The sequence below is a fragment of the Folsomia candida genome, unplaced genomic scaffold (assembly GCF_002217175.1).
Source record: "Folsomia candida strain VU population unplaced genomic scaffold, ASM221717v1 Fcan01_Sc018, whole genome shotgun sequence".
In the NCBI taxonomy this organism is placed as follows: Eukaryota; Metazoa; Arthropoda; class Collembola; order Entomobryomorpha; family Isotomidae; genus Folsomia; species Folsomia candida.
The window spans coordinates 3201550-3220133 of NW_019091210.1; the positions used below are offsets into that span (position 1 = coordinate 3201550).

An 18584-nucleotide genomic window follows, 5' to 3' on the forward strand; every position below is an offset into this window, starting at 1 on the left:
TTGAAGGAGCAGGATGACGAGGAAAATTATAGTATGAAATACAGTAGCAGTCATTCTACTGGTTTATTGATGGGAGCTGTGACAGGAGTTGTCGAATTAAATATGTCGAGTGATAAAATCCAGGAGAATGTTTTACACTTTTAACATTTAAACTCAAACATGACAGGAAATGATTTAATTATATAGAAGAGTAAAATCATCAAGCTCATGTGTAACTACATAATGAAGCTAAATAAAAACTTGTATTTACAAGGTTATCAAATTATTGGGAAATACACGAATTTCATGTTGCCTCAGGGTCCCCTGGTAAGAATCAGTCTCATCTTGCCTCTGTCCTGGTGCCACCTTTCATCTGAACGTTTTATCTGCTCATCTACATCGTCTCGTGCCGGCAGTTTGGTTTTGGGTTTCGTTCAGCAAACAAGCCACAGCATCGTCCTAAATTCGTTCGTTCTTTCGCTCGTTCTTTCGCTCGATTGAAATAATTACTTTAATTGTTGTCAGCTTTAAATAAAGAAGCTACCATATCCTATTGGTCATTATGGAATAAATGATCGCAGGATATTTTCGCGCGAAAATCACGTGCCCACTTGATTACATTGGGAGCGGGGTGAAATTCAATTTAAACCTGCGATCAGTTATTCCTTACTGCCCAATATCGTCCATCTAGTTGAGTCAGGTAATTAACTTATGTTACGGTGTTGTCTTTTCTGTTTGTAATTTAATTGTCTTGCCTGTGCTAATTATGAATGATATATTTCGTATTTAAAAGATGACGCAGATTTGATAAATTAGTTTTAGCTTTACTTTGATTTAATTAATTTTCTTTCTGATTAAGAATGAGGAAAGAAAGAAAAATGAGGTGAAGCCCGATTATCCGGGAGGTTTTGGCGATGCTGGCGCTGGTCCATATGGAGAAGCGAAGAATTCGGCTGCTGGCTTCTGGGGGAAGCAAGACATAGACAGACAAGCTAAAGAGTATGACGACGCTGACGACGACATTGGATTTTTAAAGAAAAAGCGCACTCGCTACGTGAATGGAAGAAAGGTGGAAATTCCAGCCTCTGAGCCAATAAATCAGCGCTTATTGACCGTGGCGCAGATGAACGATCCGCACTACAATTGGGAGATCCCACAGAAAAAGACCCCCAGCGTCACAGCAGTAAAGGAAGAAGAAGAGGGTGATGACAAGGAACGCCGATTCTTGTCCTGATCCTGTGGCCAACATTGATAAGAAGAAGGGTTGCATGATCACGTAAGAGTTGTGATAGTTCTTAGGTTTCTTTCCATTCTGATTCATTCGGGTTAATACCGTGTTTTCTGTTTGTAGAAACCCACAAGGATTGACCAAATCGGAGCGAAAAGCTTATCGAGACGATGTGGTCAAGAATATTTCTCAGCAGATGACGTCTGAGTGTGTTCTTCGTTGCGAGAAAAGAGGAGTTTCGACGGGTCGATTTATTAGATCCCCGTCCGGTGAACTTCATGAAGTAAAAGAGGAAGCCGAAGAAGAAGAGAGTGAAGAGGAAGAAGAGGAAAGGCCTGTAACACCCATAACTCGCCGACCTGATTGGCTATATAATCCAAGAAGAACCTCCGCACCTTGATATGAATTGCGCTTGGATATGCAATCCTTGCCGGATGAAGACGACGTTAAGTAAATCTAAGTTGGATCAAAAAAGCTAAAATCGTTGACTAATCTCTGCTTTAAATGGATTATCCCAAATCGACCATAAAATTCTTTCATTGAGTTTTTTTTACTACTACTACTACAACTATAATACTCTAAACTATAATTCAGTAAAAGATGTAAAATTATTTCCAGCTCATGTCAATTCATGAATCTACAAACATACATATACTTCTTCCTTTGGTATTACATATTATTTCTCTCTGTTTATAAACTGCACTATGATTACAGTTTTTGTCGTTCGTACATTGCGGTGATAATAAAAATGTATAAATAAATAGGTTGGGTTTCTGCCATTTTCCATAAACAAATAATTTCCAAAAACAGACAAGCCTTATATAATTACCACGTGTTATATAATTACCACTTTACACCAACCGGGAACAACCAAGGTGACACTTGTGACCGGGTATTTTCCTCCTTTGCCTAATTACAGTGACATATTGATACCGCCCACAGCATTAAAGAACGACCACGTTTCCCATGCACATCTCCCGGCTGCGAGAAAACCTTCCTAGAGCATTGTTAAAAATTAGTTGGTAAGAAGTTATTACCAGTCGGTCAAGTCGGTGTCTATTGACTGTAGAAAAATTTACAATCCTGAGTATCCCCATGTGGCGATACCCGATTTCTGAAATCTTCACCCCAAACCACTATGGGCCAGGGGGCCCAAGATGTGGCCTTTAAGGCAGTACTTTGAATTGGCTGCTCTTGTATACCATTTTGGACTACAGTACCATGTTATTCTAAATGCATAATATTAAGTGAAAAGTTACACCCACTCCGGAGAACCAGGGGGGTAAACTTTCCCAAACACATTGCGGAGATAGGGAGAAACGCCCTTTAGCATTTCCGTCCATTTCCGTGCTTTACGAACTTGCTTTCGATACCATTCGAGAGGTTCTGGGGTGGAGAATAAATGCTGGTGCCGGAAACTGCCACTTTCGATCACAAGTGAAACCACACGCCTTCCAAGTCACATATATAACTAAATAAGTAATGAGCTAAATTGATTTCATTTAACTGCATTCTCAGTTAAAATCATCATGCGACTTATCGATTTGATGGACAAGATACGTGGGTGTGGACTGCCCATCCAGATCCAAAAGCCACTATCACTGGGGTGTGGCTATATGTAGGTGCCCCACATTATAATGTGGGGCACCTATCGCCACAACCTTGACAGTTGAATGTCGGATTACTTTTCAAATTATTGACCGATTTTCAAATTTGTAACTGTTTTGGAAACCTTAGGTAAATGGGCGAAATATTAATTTCCAGATTTTTCAAATTCGACCACACCCCCTCGAAATTAAGGTCAAAATTATAAAATATAATTAACGAATACCGCTAAATTTCAGACTAAAAATCGAATTTCTTGTCGAAAAATACCTCGACACCGTGGGCACTACCAGCCATGTTCAAATAGCCACATGCCACACCCGCAGTGGGTGTGGCCCTCGGAGACTTTTCGATTTTAACGAAACCATGTCATGTGACATATCATTTTTCTCAAGGCGATGAAGACATTACGACTGAATACTTAAAATTTACGAACCACACCCTCAGTGGGTGTGGTTCTCAGAAACTTTTTGATTTTAATGAAACCATGTCATGTGATATATCATTCTTCTCACCCTGATGAGGAGATTTCGACGGACTAACCTAAATTTTAAAACCGCACCCATAGTGGGTGTGGCCCTCGGCGACTTTTCGATTTGAACGGAACCATGACATACGATGTATCATATTTCTCAGCTCGACAAGGGGGACTCGACGGAATACCTAAAACTTGCAAACCGCGCCCCCAGTGGGTGTGGGTTTTAGAAAATTTTCGATTTTAATAAAACCATGCCCCAGTGGGTGTGGCTCTCGGCGACTTTTCGATTTTATGTCATTTGATATATTTATACTTTTTCTTAGCTGGACGACGGGATCTCGACAGAATTTTTAGAATTTCGAAACCACACCCCAGTTGCTGTGGTGTTCAGCGACTTGAAGCTGTTTTCTCCGATTTTGAATTTCCCCCACACCGAAATAACACCGCCTGTATTATTTTGTTTCGAATTGTATTTTATTATTATTTGAATTTCCATGAAAGCTCGTGTTTTCGGTTGTAGCGGTTTTGATTGCATTTTCAGTTCGCATTTAAATTCGTCAACAAGTTTTGTTTTATAATTTTAACGCTATATCAAAAACGAAAGAACTAAAACATTTTCTCAAAAATTACTAAAAATAAAATTATCAAAATACGTTTCTAAAAATTTAAAACTTTGTATGCGATTTCGTAATTTCGAAAAATACAGCAAGAAATTGTTAAAAAATACAATTGTTGAAAGTGGGATTTTCTCAATTTACATAATGCAATTCTAATTATTTTGTCGAAATCCCCTCATTTAGTTAAGATAAATGATATATTAAATGACATGACATGGTTTAGTTAAAACTGAAAAGTCGCTGCACGCTGATTTTAGGTATTCCATCGAAATCCCTTTGCCGAGCTGAGAAAAATGATATATGACATGACACGGTTCCGGTGAAATCGACAATTTTCTTAGAGCCACCCCCACTGTGGGTGTGGTTTAACAAATTTAGGTATTAAATCGAAACCCCGTTGTCGAGCTGAGAAAAATGATATATCACATGACATGGTTCCGTTAAAATCGAAAAGTCGGCGAAGGCCACACCCCCTGGGGGTGTGGCATGTGAGTCTTAAAAATTTTATCATATAATATATGCCTTAGGTTATCGTTTCACACCAAAATCTAATTCTTGTTTCCTCAAATTCGGCTCCTATATATTTTTGGCCACAATTTATTAAATCTGGCCCATAGTGCAAACTACGTTTAAAACAGTCCAAATAAAAAAATTAACTGCTCCCCAGGAATTAAGAAACCCGCTGATGCAGAAGACCACATGCCGAAATTCCGTTCTAAGTTATCATGAATACAGCGACAGACGGACAAGACATTTCCATAAAGGAGTTCTCACGCATTAACAACTGTTGACCTTGAAAACTCTAAAAAATATGTGCATACTACTACTTACAATTATTTGCACACTCATTAATATTTCGCAATTTATGCTGCTACCTCAATTCTCGCGAATTCAATATGATACTTAAATAGCTTTTTTACCAGGTTTACTATCTCGCACATATTTAGCTTGATCATTATCGCTAAATAAAGATATTATTGCTGTGTATGTATGGGCCTCATTATTTTACTAATGTTCATGCTCAAGCACACCTTATACATGCATGAACGTTTCTAATTATGAATGTCGCATGCCTCCTGCAGTGTCTTGGACACAATTGATCCCATAGCGTTAAAATTACTCTATCTCAAGTCACACATACATATGTATGTACATAGGTCGCTATGAACATGTTCAGGTTGACATACCAAAGCGAAAAAAAATAAAACCAGCAAGCAAATAAATCAGTACGTCAAAAATTACGACCCTTCACCTTTCTGATCTCTTTCAAAAACAGGGACGTCATCCCACAACAATTTTTCTGGGTTACCACCCTTCAAATCCAGACTAATTAATGAAATAGGAAAGTTTAAAGCGTATGAAATCAATTATGTCCGACATGGTGCATACATACATACCAATGTTTTTTCTTACGAATGCTTGCGCATAAATTAACACTCTGCTTCATAATTGATTTTGCAGTACTGATCAATATTTAGTACATACTCCATCTCAACGTTTCATAAACCTTTTTCCTTCTAGTGGAAGCAGACAAGCTTCTCTAATTTCACACTAATTCGTATTCAGGCTCATATTTGGCCAAATTTAACACAATGAACTACTCAATTCCACTGGTTTTCGCCGCATTATCACATTTCGACCCTCAGACTTTTACTACACACAGATTGAAACGCGACCTCGTTCAACCCCTCGAATTTACAAAGTTAATTGAAGCTCTCTCCTATGGAGACAATTGTTCCTACGCCGCAGAAGAAATTAGAGAAAACTTTGTGAAATCAGGTATTCTCAATCCCACGGAAATAGTTGAATTATTAAACAAATTCCAGTCGGCCATTGTCAAACTAGGACTACCGCTCTGCTCCTCGGAAAAATTAGTCATTTGCGACAAAATCGGTGCAAAATGTGTGTGTGGTGATCCTGGAAGACGCTCATTCTTAGGTGAGCACTGGCATAAATTCACAAATCAGTGGATAAAATGAGTGGCTTACTTCAAATAAAAATTTCAAACCTTTTTAAATCAAAAATCTATTATCAGACGAAAAAAATATTTGGATTGAGCTTCACAAAAAGGGAGATCGCAACTCACTTAGCAAATTTTCCAAAAGGTCAAAAAACTGCGTTGTGACGGGATTAACAAATTATGATTTCTAACATTATGAAAAACGCGTTCTGATATCATATTTTGAGTTACATAGTTTCCACGGAATTCTAAATGTGAGTTTGCAGAACCATCTCGCGAAATAAAAGCATACTCAAATTTCTGGGTAAATTTAAAAAAATGAAGTAGTTTTCCAACCAAAGTTTTGCGAAATCTCAAGCTTGCAAAATTTTTGAACGTTATGTTTTTATTCTCAATTTGTGCGAAATTCAAAGGTTTATGTACATACAATTTGCAAAAATTACAGGTGATAACCACCCGAGCGGTCACGCTGCTCGTTTTGTCCCGGATATGAAGCGTGGATTGTGTCGCTGGGGGGAAAGTACGACCTGTGCCCCGAAAGAATACACCCCCACAAAATCAGAACACTGCACCTCACGCACCCACTGCACTAGCAGAAAGACCGGAAACACTTGCCAACTTAGCGACATGGTCAATGAATTTGCTTCACGCGGAACCAATAATGGAGTCAAAGCATTTTTCTCCGGGGAGATTTGTACCTGCCAAAGTGATGATAAGCCCAAAGTACCTCATGAACATGGAAGCGATAGTAAGCGTGGAAAATCGCAAGCCGTTTGTACCAATCGTGGCGTCGATGGAGTAGTGGTCACACTTATTGCAACGCTTGCAATTTCGATTTTGATATAAATATAACCTTTACATATGTACATGGCTTGTGAGATTAAATACACTAAAAAATGAACTAATTTATTATTTATAAAATGTTCGACACTTGATGTGTTAAGCGTGCATAATTAAAAATAAAGTAAAAACAAACACGCACATGCTTGTTGCATACATATATCGAATCGTAAATCATTCTAGCGATATAAATGTACAGATATATGTATGTACATCCACTTGTTATATTTGTTGAACTCTATGAAGAAGTTATTCCTTTCCTGATAAAAAAACTATTTCTTGTAGTAATTTCTTGTATGTTATATTTTTGATTAGCACTTTCATAGTCTGATATGCATGCAACAGCAACTCTTTATCGTGTTCACTGGCGTTTTTCGTAACTTACAGTGGACAGTTTACGCCCCAGTACCAAATCTTATTTCGCAGTGGTATTGTCCTCCTAATTTTACAAAAGTTAATGCATAAGCACACCTTACATCTGAGTCAACAATTCCAATTAAAAATGTCACATGTCTACTAAATATTCCTTGTCTACGAATGCTACCGCATAAATTTCCACCTCAGTTTCATAATCAACTACGCATGTAAGTCTTTGCCAATGTGTAGTACATCGTCTCAATTTATCATTAAAAATTTCCTTCCAAACGGCACGAGACAATCGATTCTAAATGTAAAATTATCTGTTTTAATTTTAAAACGATGAATTTCTCAATTCCACTCGTTTTAGCTGTATTATCATATTTCGAGCCTCAGACTTCTACTACCCACAGATTTAAACGTGATGTTGTTCAACCCCTCGAATTTACACAGTTAATTGAAGCTCTTTCCTACGGAGATAATTGTTCCTACGTTGTGGAAGAAATGAGAGAAAAGTTTGCAAAATCCATTCTAGCCGAAAAATTGGATGAGTCGGCAGTAATTCTAAAATTCAACAAATTCCAATCCGACATTACCAAACGAGGACTTCCGCTATGTTCTACAGATAAATTCGTTATTTGCGATAAAATCAGCGCAAAATGTGTGTGTGGTGATCTTGGACGAAGTTCATTCTTAGGTGAGTAATTAATAATTGGATACAAAATACAAATAACCGTGCAATAAAAAAATGTAATATTTTTTCCAAATCAAAAATATTTATATATATATTTGTTTTATGTATCTTTCGTCATGAAATTTAATTATAATTCATTTACACCAGATCTTAAAAATTCTTACTAAAATGAAACACAGGTGAAAACCATCCTTCCGGCCATGCTTCTAAATTTGTCCCGAATTTGAAAACTGGTTCTTGTCGCTGGGGGGAAGGTACTGCCTGCGTTCCGAAGGAGGATGACCCCACCAGAACAGACTTCTGTACTTTACGCACCCACTGCGCCAACACAAAGACCGGGAATCCTTGCCAACCAAGTGACCATATTAACGAGTATATTTCACGTGGAACAAATAATGGAATCAAGGCTACTTTCTCCGGGGAGATTTGTTCTTGCCAAAGGGATGATAAGCCCAAAGCACCTTACGAACAAGGAAGCGATAGTAAACATAAAAGCGATAATAAGCTCGGAAAATCTCAAGCTGTTTGTACCAATCGTGACTGCGGTAGGGTACTCGTCACAATTTTTGCAACGCTTGCAATTTTGAGTTTAATGTTAGATATATAGATATTAAATTAGTTGTGAGGCTAAGGTTATAGTTTAGCATTAACTAATTTAGGTTATCGTAAGTAATTAAAAAATATTGAGGAATCGGTATGGTAATGCTCTTCTCTCAATTGCATGAGGCCCTAGGGGATCCTTGCCGTTTTAATAAGCAAAAAATTAGCAATGTATAACAAAATGAATTAAATCCATTATATTGTAGCTTCAATATTGGAGCTTTGAAGTGAATAAAATCTGAAATTTCACGTCGTCGGGTTCACCATGCCCCAATTGGAGTGGCACTTTCAAACAGCCAGCTTTTTGCGCACTTCGTTCTCGGCATGGCTGGCACAACTCTCGCATCTTGATTTTGTGTGGATCAATTCAATCCATTTTTTCCTCCCAAGTTTCGACTAGACAAACAAATCTAATCTCAAATTAATTTAAATTGTAATTCTACAACAATGAATTTCTCCCCAGTAAACATTTCTCTATGGTTCGGTCAACGAATTCTCTACGATCTTGTTCGAAATCTTACCGATCTCGAATTCTTCAATAACTCTCAGAGATTTCTGTATAAGATTCTCGCAGAATTCACTACAATCATTTGGTAACAAATTGTAAACGATTTTTTCAACGAATTCTGTGAGAATTCGTAGAGAAATTGAGACAAATATTGGACTTGCCAAAATCACTACAAATTTTCACCGAATTCGTAGAGTCGTAGAGATACTAAAGCCTGCGTCTTGTGCGAAATTTAAGAGAGCAACGAGGTGATTAAAATCAATCACTAGTTAGTCCCCAACCACAGCCATGAGCAGGCTGGGTGTCTTTTCCCTCTCGAATCGACAGAAAAGAAGACTTATTAAAAATCTTGGTGACGACAAAATTTTTACAGATAATTCAAGTGAATCATTAAAAGTAGTTGCGAGTTCATCATCAGCCAACACTTAGAACACTGAAGAAGCCAATTCATCGTCAACGAATTTATGTGCTGCACAAGTCGTTCCTGACCAGACTACCTCCATTGGCTTGCCGACTGACGACATTGTTGAAGTGTTTTTCGTCGAGAGAGAGGATAAAGCAATTCAAACGGATTCTTATGAATTAACAAACAGTAAGTACTTTTAAACGTCAGTCTTGAAGTATAAATTTTATTCGTAGTTCGTTTAATAATTGGTATTTTTTCACATTCAGTTATGAGACTTTTGCACTCCATTAAACTGGAACTTCAAGGACATGGACAGGCGTTACGCACCATTCTGGGAAGGGAGTTGGCCAACGGGAGCCCTACTGTAGTCGCTACGTTATCAGACGAGCTCAACGACTTGGCTTTCCCATTAACGAGAATGGAAGACATCATTGATTTGGATGATCGTGTCAAGAAGTCAAAAGATGCGAAATTGGACTTGGTATGTAAAAATACATTTGAAAATGAGAATTTAATTCTGTCTACCAATATTAACCAGGTTGAACAATTTTAGGCCATTATTATTGCAACTTGTAAGGGAACGGACGTCAACACTGTGGTATTACAAATCATGTCGAAGCTTATTGCAGATGATCTCACTGCAGATGATGGCACAGATTGCAGATGATGGCACAGTTCAGCTTAAAAGGAAAGCGCAAGAAGCGGTGTTTTAACGCGTTGGTCAATTTTCGAGAAGCTATTAATGGTATCATACTCCATTTAAAATTTCATGTTATTTTATGGAGTAAAACATTCAGTTTTTTTAAATTTCGAATTTATTCCTCAGATGCAGTTCAGGCCCATCCAAACACTGGTCCAAATGTCGGCATCGACAAGATTGACGTGGCAATAGCAGATTCGCTCAAAAAGGCTTCAGATCGTGAATATCAAAGAAAGAAGTGAGCTTGCATAAATTATTAAATCCAATTTTTAATTATTTTGTATTAACTCGCATTACATATTTCACTAATTACAGAAAGGGTGTGCCAACGGTGAACTTGGGACAAGCTGTTTGAGTAAAATAAAATAATGAAGTTATTCTATGTTAGTTACGCAAAAATTGTACTATCATTTGAATTATTGCAATTTATGTGGTTGAACTAAATAAAACGTTTCTACCAAATTATTGCCGAAATCTACTTAATTTTGCACAAATTCACGGAGAATTCTTTAGTTAGTACACCGAATTAGTGAAGAATTCTTTAGTTAGTACACCGAATTAGTGAAGAATTCGCCGAGATTTCTCGACGATTTTGCCGAGTTTTCTGCTTTTCTAATCGTAGAGATTCTCCGAGAATTAGCCTCGATTCGGCGGTCACATCTCAGCGATATCTGAGAGAAGTCACGCAGAATCTTCACGAATTTGTTAACGATTATAGCCAAAATTTTGCCCAAATTAATAAAGAATCTCTAGAGAAATGTTTTCTGGGTCAATTCCACTAGTTGTCGCTCTCTTGTCCTACTTTGAGCCTCCGAATTTTACCACCCACCGATCCAAACGGGACCTCGTTAAACCCCTCCAATTTACCGAATTGTTTCAAACCCTCTCCTATGGTGACAATTGTTCCCACGTTGCGGAAGAAATGCGAGAAAATTTTGTGAAATCGGTGCTGGTCGAAGGATTGGACGAGTCGGCATTATTTGAAAAGAAGGACGAATTCCTATCCGACATTATCAAAACCGGACTTCCCCTCTGTTCTGCAGAGAAAATGGTGATCTGCGATAAAATTAGTGCAGAATGTGTGTGTGGTGAGTCTGCAAGAAGTGCCCTCTTAGGTAAGTTAAGTAATTAACAAGAACTGGAAACAAGATAAACATCACATTGTAATAAAAAGTGCAAAGTTTTTTTTTCAAGCAAAAATATTTTCTAAAATTTGTATCCTAAAAATTATTTTGAAAATTAACACAGGTGCAAACCACCCTTCCGGGCATGCTTCTAAATTCGCTGTGGATATGGAAACTGGTTCCTGTCGCTGGGAGGAAGGTACGAGCTGCGTTTCGAAGGAGGACAACCCCACCGGAACAGACTTCTGCTCTTCACCCACCCACTGCGCCAACATAAAGACCGGGAACCCGTGCCAACCAAGCGACCATGTTAACGAGTATATTTCACGTGGAGCACATGATGGACTCAAAGCTACTTTCTCTGGGGAGATTTGTACCTGCCAAACTGATGATAAGCCCAAAGTCCCTTACGAACAAGAAAGTGAGAGCAAATTTGAAAGCAATAGTGAGCAAGGAAATTCGCGAGCTGATTGTATCAATCGTGGCGTCGCTGGCGTTGCGGTCACAGTTTTTGCAACGCTTGCAGTTTTGACCTTGATGTAAATAAGCCTTTAAATTAGTTGTGAGGATTATTATTAGTTACGCGTTAGACTAGTTATTCTCATATTTGATGGGCTAACCTCACTTGTAATTTGGCAGTTCTGCATTGACTCCTTAATAGCTATTATACTGTTGTAAGATTTAAACAATATTATTTAATATATAAAATTTTATATTACTGAAATTGCAGATGCAATAATTTCGAAAAATGTTTTTTTAATTTTGTATTACTAAAAACCCAGTAAAACCCATAAAACTCAATAAACTAAAAAAACCTAAAACCCATTAAAACTTTCGGGCTGTTACTCTTTGATTAAACCCCTAGGTTTTTCCGAACCCTGGTTTATTTATGCTACCCATTGACCCGTTCAACCTCAGTGCAATACGTGATGATGGTGCAGAATAATTAAATTTTGGAGGCCACAAAGTGGTAATTCAGTTTGCTTCAGAAAGATTTTTATTTAATACATTTTAAAAAGTTCAGGTAATATCAAAGCCAATTATGAGAAACATCCCCATCCGAAGGCATACGTAAAGGTACATTTTCCAACACAGCATTGGTTCAGGTATGGAAGACATGGCGTGTATTGCGGTTTGCACAGTGTACTCTGTAAAAAAGATTACAATATTTAATTGATCTATAAATCGTAATTTACGGCTTTACTATTACAATCTCTCGGGTGCCTTCAAAACTGCATTCTATGTTGCAGAATGATGCAAATATTTTTCGCGAAATTCGGATTTATTTCGGAGTTTCTCGCCAATTTAATCATTATGTAATATCAAATTTGGGTTTTCGAGAAAAAAATTTTTTCGTTCTTAATCATTTTTTTAAATAACGCAGTAAGACATCAGTAACTCCATTGTGACAAGTTATTGAAAAATATTTGGAATGTTTCTATCAACGTTCTTTTGTATGCGGATTATGAATTCATTTTTTTTGTCTCAACTTCCCATCTTCCGTATATTCAAAGGAAGATTTAGAACCTGGGCATCTCCGTACTTGTTATTACAAAATACAAATTTTATTACTTCTGAAAATGAGAGAAAGAAAATCAAAATTCCAGCCCTAACTTCGTAAACCTAAGAAGCATGAAAATTTTAATTTCGTAAAAAACACACAGAGATGTTACAAAATCTCCATTTGAATACATAAAAGAAGGGAAAGTTGGGACACAAAAATTCGAATTCAAAACCCGCATACAAGGAAACATTAACAACTTTGTTAGTGTTTAAATTAATGCAATTTTCATCATTACTGAGCTCAGGGCCGTAGGAGCACTGGTTTTAGGTGGAGAGCACTCTCCAGGCCGGACGGCCCGAAGGGCCGTACCGGCCGGGTGAGGCAGACACTAGATATAATTGACCTAGAAGTACAAGCCATGTTACTTATACGTAATGTTCCCAACCAACGTTAACATACTTATAAATAAAATATTGGTAACTCGATTTTATTTTATTTCTGAGAAGCTTCAATTATTTCACAATACGATACAATATTCAAATTTAAGCCTTCTGTGACGATTTCTGCAAATCGGTTGAGGTAGCAGACTACATTCCTGTGAGTTGAAAAAATTTTAAGTTTGACTCAATGAACCTATCAAATAACTTCTGGAGATGTTTGTAACGGCCATGCGTGACACTATCAATCGAGCATCAAGAAGGTGAACAGCCTATCTGTATGGGTTCGATCATGACACATAAATTTCAGTCTGCCATGACTACTTCTAATACTGTACATTAAGTACTTAACCCATATCATTAAATACATGATCCTTCACCAAATATTTTTTGGTATAACCAACCTTTTATAGCAATGCCCAGATATTATTCTTTTCTCCAATTTCGTAAAAATCTATGAATGCGTTCTAACATTTCCGCTCGAACACACGGAGACGCATGCTTTCCCTGTTTTCTAGGAGCTGTAATGCACGAAAGTGGTGTGTTATAAATGCTAATTCGCATCTATATTGATAAAAAATAGGCACATAGAAATTGGATTTTGATTTCAACAATGACCAAAATCCAGAGTTGGAAATAATCCGGATTACCCAATGTTAAAGAGAGAGGGTTGGGTTATGGACTGGGATTGACCGTTTAAGCACGTTGATTAATCCGGATTATTTCCCAACTCTGTCAAAATTTTCTTAATGCAACTTATTCGATAATTTCGGTTTCGTGGAATTTGCAAATCAAGTCTAATTTCTATCGACTGTGACATCCAAAATCGGGACATTTTGAAAAGCCGGTTTGTACTAAATCAGATTTTTGACAAATTTTAGTAACCCGGTTTTCTATACTTTGCAGAATGGTTTTACACCGTTGCTGAAAACTCCGATATTAGTTTGAATTAAAAAAAAGGTTTGCAAATATAGTAACAAGCTATACTTTAATCCAAAATCGAAATTAAATGTGAACTTGTGAATTTTGGAATTCTAAATTTGTCCATAGAAGACACTAAGAATATTTGTGGTCAACAAATTTCAAAAATTTCAATTCAGAATTTCTAATAGCGCCAAAGATATTAATGGTCAAAAACGCTATCAGGGGGACGCCCTCACCACTGTACTTGTGTCTGAATATATTGTCTATGTACATCTGTATTTGTGTGTAAAATATAGGGTTGCCGCGGGTAACGGGTCGGGTACCCGTTACCCGCATACCCGCATGATTCTTGCGGGTACCCGTTATCTGCGGGTAGCGAGAACTACCCGCACGGGTAACGGGTAGTTCAGTTTTTAGTTAAATTTCGACATACCTAAATCAGTTCACTAAGAAACTAAACATCAAGTTAGTCCATTTGCCAACAAAGGCGTCAATTTATTATTTATTCATTTCAAAATTTGCCATTTGCCAGCAACTAACGTTTATAGCGAGCGTGTCTTTTGGGAAGCCAAAAAAGCCTACGGCAGCCTCAAATGCTTTTCATGTCCCGAAAATCTGGAAAAAGTATTGTTACTCAAGTATAATTGGCCTGCTCCAAAATATCTAAACTATATAAAGCAGGCGATGACATCGCTGCTGGGTCGGTGGCTTAGGTGAGAAGTTAGCCTCTCCTTTCTCTCTCCACTCTGCAGAGAGAACAGGAGAGGCTAACTTCACTAATGTTTTGATAACGGGCTTATCGACAGGCCTATTTTGCACGTCAATTGGCGGGCATCTACACTAGTAAGTAATACTTCAACTTGTATTTGTGTAAGACCGACGAGATTTTAATTTGTGATTTGAAGGTGAAAAACCTGAATCGGATTGAAAGCAAAAATTTTTTTTGTATTTAGTCAATTTTTATAAATCAAAATTTCAAAAAATCAAACTAAAAATTAACCCTTTTTCGAGCACACCCAAGCTACACCACAATGGTCTACGGAGTATATAAAAAAGTCAAGCAAAAAATTAGGAATCGCGTGATACTTTCCGTTGAATGTCCACTTTGAAGAAAAACATTGGCAGCAAAGTTCAATTTTTAAGTAAATGTTCTACATCTTTTTCCTCCACTGGACGAAAACCATAATGGACTTGCCCCCAATAGTTTTCGTTGAACGGACTGTTCAATTGAAAGATAAGCGATAATTACTCATTTTTGGCTTGATTTTTTATATAATTCGCTAAGAAATTCCGGTGTAGCTTGGAAAAGCAGCTATTATAAGCCAAAAGGTCTGGTTTCCGAAACTAATAACATCTAGCCATATGGCATTCATTGCACAGCATTATCTCAAACTACTGAACAACCAAAATGGGCAAATAATTGATTATTTAATCAATTATTTGCCTATTTGATTTAAATCAAATTTATTCTGAAGGTTGGTTAGTTTTTAACTTAATTCTCATAACGGGTAGCGGGTAACGGTTACCCGCGCGGGTAGTTGGCCAGCGGGTAGGGGGTCGGGTAACGAGTAGCATTTTCGCTACCCGCGGCAACCCTAGTAAAATATACCTGAATTGCACCAAGATTGAGTTTAGCCAACCGTACCAAAATAAAACGAACAAGAAATCGCCGGAGTGGCTAAGATTTGGGGTCCGAGGTAAAAAGTTGTCATCTTTGAGAATGACAATATTTTTTCCAAAAATGGGCTATCGCTAACCATAAATATGCTTGGCTTCACCTATGTATTCAATAATTTACGATTCATGTCATAATTACATAGTTTCAAGATACATTCGTGCGTACACGAACTAATCATGATGCAGTTATGGCCGGTATCAAAGCATATGAAATAATCATAAGCCTAGTGAATGCATGCCTATGTAACTAATTTTTAGCACAAATCACTATATATTTGTAACGTAACCATAGCTGCAGATAAGAAATAAGCAAAAGAAATCCGCTATGTTAACTTTAGTAATTTTGCACATGAAAGGCCGGACGAGAGTTTTACTCTCCAGGCCGGACCAAGGTGAGATACGGCACTGACTGAGCTACTTACCGGTCCGCCAGAAACGAACAAATCCATAGCTTTGATCTCATCACCAGTCTTTTGGTCAATTGATGCTGCAGTTGTCATGGCTACCAACAACAGGCAACAAACTGCCACCGTAAGTAAAAACGATTTCATTTTGGGCGAGATTTTCCAAATGATTTGTGTACTTTGTGGGATGAAAAATACAAGTAATATTATTATTGCGAGTGCAGGCATTAATAAATACTTTGTCTAACTCAAGTGTTTTTCTGTACAATATCGTAAATGGAAATTACATTTCGTTGTTGAACACTAATTACAAGATAAGAATGTGTCCAAATCAATGCATTACCGATAAATTGAACAGGCACTTTATGCTCATTAATTTTTTGATTGGTCACAGATTACTCGTGCAGGTGACTAATATCGATTTATCGTGTCTAATTAAGTTTGTAACAAGTATGGGAAATTTGTTGACTTAAAGCAACTCTTGAACCTGATCGAACCATATCGAACCATTATTTTTACTCTGTTAAAGTTCATTAGGGTGTCCCTGCTTTGTAAAAAAAATCGCTTTTTCCGCTCACGATTTTTTCGCTCTTTTTGTAAACCGCACTGCGCATGCGATTCCGATCTTTTTTCCGCTTCTTCTGCTCAAAAATAAAATCTACTTTAAGATGATTTTTTCGCTCTTTTTACTACTTTGAGTGAAAAATCAGTCTCTCAGAGACATGTTTAAGGGGACATCACCCGATTTTGATGCCCTATGGAATATATTGCAATATCAGGTGAGTGTATGGAAAGTGAAGGAGGATTTTACTCCATGTCCCCACCTGCGCCCGCCACACCCCCTGAAAAGCATTGCAACCACTAAAACTACCGCATTCAAACCTTTGCCAAAAATCCTATTTTCATCCCATTTTGATAATTTTTGGATTTACATGATCTTAGATAGTTGTTTTATCATATCCAACATGAAGCAAATTTAAATTTTAAAAGAAACTCGAAAGTTTCCTGACCACCCATTCTCTGCTCCTGAATATTCAAGCGATAAAAAATCGGGACAGTCAAGTATTGAGCGAAAAAAGCGGATTTCAGATTTTTTAGCTTTTCGCTTTTTCAGATCTTTTTTACAAACTTGGGAGACCCTATTGTCGAGGAAATCAAATGACACTTGAATATTTTATTACTTTGTACATGTTATTTTTTAAGGCGATTAAAGTATATATGTACATAAATTTGGCTTCATATTAAATATTTCGTCTTTTCAAAAGACTCTTTTGCAAATCTAAAAAATACAACTATAAGCTATGCAAAAAATCTCCTAAACGTATTTAAAATACAAATGATTTTCACATATATTTTCTCTATTTTGACATTTTCAGAGCTTTTTAATTAACGCAAAGAATAATTAATTAGTAATTAATAATTAGCGCTGACATCTTTAATCTAATTAATTATCAATTTTTAATTAGAGAGCTTCAACTAATTAATTATAATTACTAATTAATTACTTCTAAAAAAAGTAATTAATTACTTCTCGAAAAATAATTAATTAGTTAAAAAAAGAATTGTTTTCAACGCAAATTTACAAGCTACAATATAAAATTACGGACGGCACAAATAATTACCGGCAACTCAAATTTATAATAATCGTTACATTTTAACATCGCCCATATTTCGGATACATTTATGTATCCTTTAATTGATGGAATGATTATAATCAGTCCATCAAGTAAAGTTCAACTGGAGCTGATGATGGTATTTGAGTATTGACATTGTTAGTTTGTTAAGATTTTCATATTAATTTTTGAGAATATCGTCTTCCATTATTGGCACTTATATACTTTACAGTATGCAGTTATTTATTGTAACAAAGTTGAAATTATTGCATGAAATTTAATTATGAGGGCTTGAAAATAAGTCATGTAGAATAGGAGAGTTGCCAGATTAAAAAACGCCACTTTACCTGGGAAAACGAAACAGCGCAAACCAGATAAATCTCAAAAATTAAGTAATTAATTAGTTAATTAATTAATTGGTTAAAATATCACGAAACTAATTAATTATAATTGACTCAGTTTAATTACTCTAGTAAGGTAATTAAAACTAATTTATAATTGTTAATTAGCTGAAAATTGGTAATTAATTAGCAAATTAATTGATTTCACTAATTAATTAAAAAGCTCTGGACATTTTTCCATCCTTTCATGTTGAAGCTTAAAATGATTTTCAAACGGTTACGAGTTATTATGATTTTCATCAAATCCAAGATTTTGCCAAACATCAAGCCATAAAATGTAATAATTTAGCTAATTATTTTTTTCTTCATATTTTTATTCCGCCAGTTATTATTACATACTGCGAGATATATTGTTACTTGGGTGGATTTTCAAGCTGCAAATGCTTATTTACAGTATATACTTGGCCACAGAAGCGTGGGGACAGAGGAACAATGTCCCCACGGTTATTTGATGTCCCCATCATCTGCTCATTCTAACAATGGAGGCGCAAACCATGTTCAGCCCAGATAATTTTTTGACCTTATTAG

At 36.6% G+C, this 18584-nt stretch overlaps 3 protein-coding genes and 1 long non-coding RNA gene across 4 annotated transcripts; 3 read left to right on the forward strand and 1 right to left on the reverse strand.

Moving 5' to 3' along the window:
- The first annotated feature begins 425 nt into the window (after positions 1 to 425).
- LOC118438042 lies at positions 426 to 1859 on the forward strand. The gene is made up of 2 exons (XM_035857730.1): positions 426 to 1255; positions 1331 to 1859. Exons 1-2 carry the CDS (start codon positions 1185 to 1187, stop codon positions 1605 to 1607), a joined length of 348 nt encoding a protein of 115 aa, XP_035713623.1. The 5' UTR covers positions 426 to 1184; the 3' UTR covers positions 1608 to 1859.
- Positions 1860 to 5429: 3570 nt separating this feature from the next.
- On the forward strand, positions 5430 to 6995 carry LOC110857305. The gene is made up of 2 exons (XM_022105921.2): positions 5430 to 5845; positions 6313 to 6995. Exons 1-2 carry the CDS (start codon positions 5500 to 5502, stop codon positions 6711 to 6713), a joined length of 747 nt encoding a protein of 248 aa, XP_021961613.1. The 5' UTR covers positions 5430 to 5499; the 3' UTR covers positions 6714 to 6995.
- Positions 6996 to 7318: 323 nt separating this feature from the next.
- On the forward strand, positions 7319 to 8607 carry LOC110857155. The gene is made up of 2 exons (XM_022105760.2): positions 7319 to 7761; positions 7938 to 8607. Exons 1-2 carry the CDS (start codon positions 7407 to 7409, stop codon positions 8363 to 8365), a joined length of 783 nt encoding a protein of 260 aa, XP_021961452.1. The 5' UTR covers positions 7319 to 7406; the 3' UTR covers positions 8366 to 8607.
- A 3463-nt stretch (positions 8608 to 12070) lies between these two features.
- LOC110857331 lies at positions 12071 to 16265 on the reverse strand. The gene is made up of 2 exons (XR_002548660.2): positions 16061 to 16265; positions 12071 to 12244 (listed from the first exon to the last, which is right to left on the reverse strand). It is a non-coding gene; the product is annotated as an uncharacterized LOC110857331 (long non-coding RNA).
- Positions 16266 to 18584: the final 2319 nt, after the last annotated feature.

Coding starts and splice junctions, on each gene's coding strand:
- LOC110857155 (XM_022105760.2), top strand. CDS start 7,407: ATGAATTTCTCAATTCCACTCGTTTTAGCTGTATTATCATATTTCGAG. Junction 7,762..7,937: donor TGGACGAAGTTCATTCTTAG/GTGAGTAATTAA, acceptor AATGAAACACAG/GTGAAAACCATCCTTCCGGC.
- LOC118438042 (XM_035857730.1), top strand. CDS start 1,185: ATGACAAGGAACGCCGATTCTTGTCCTGATCCTGTGGCCAACATTGAT. Junction 1,256..1,330: donor AAGAAGGGTTGCATGATCAC/GTAAGAGTTGTG, acceptor TTCTGTTTGTAG/AAACCCACAAGGATTGACCA.
- LOC110857305 (XM_022105921.2), top strand. CDS start 5,500: ATGAACTACTCAATTCCACTGGTTTTCGCCGCATTATCACATTTCGAC. Junction 5,846..6,312: donor TGGAAGACGCTCATTCTTAG/GTGAGCACTGGC, acceptor CAAAAATTACAG/GTGATAACCACCCGAGCGGT.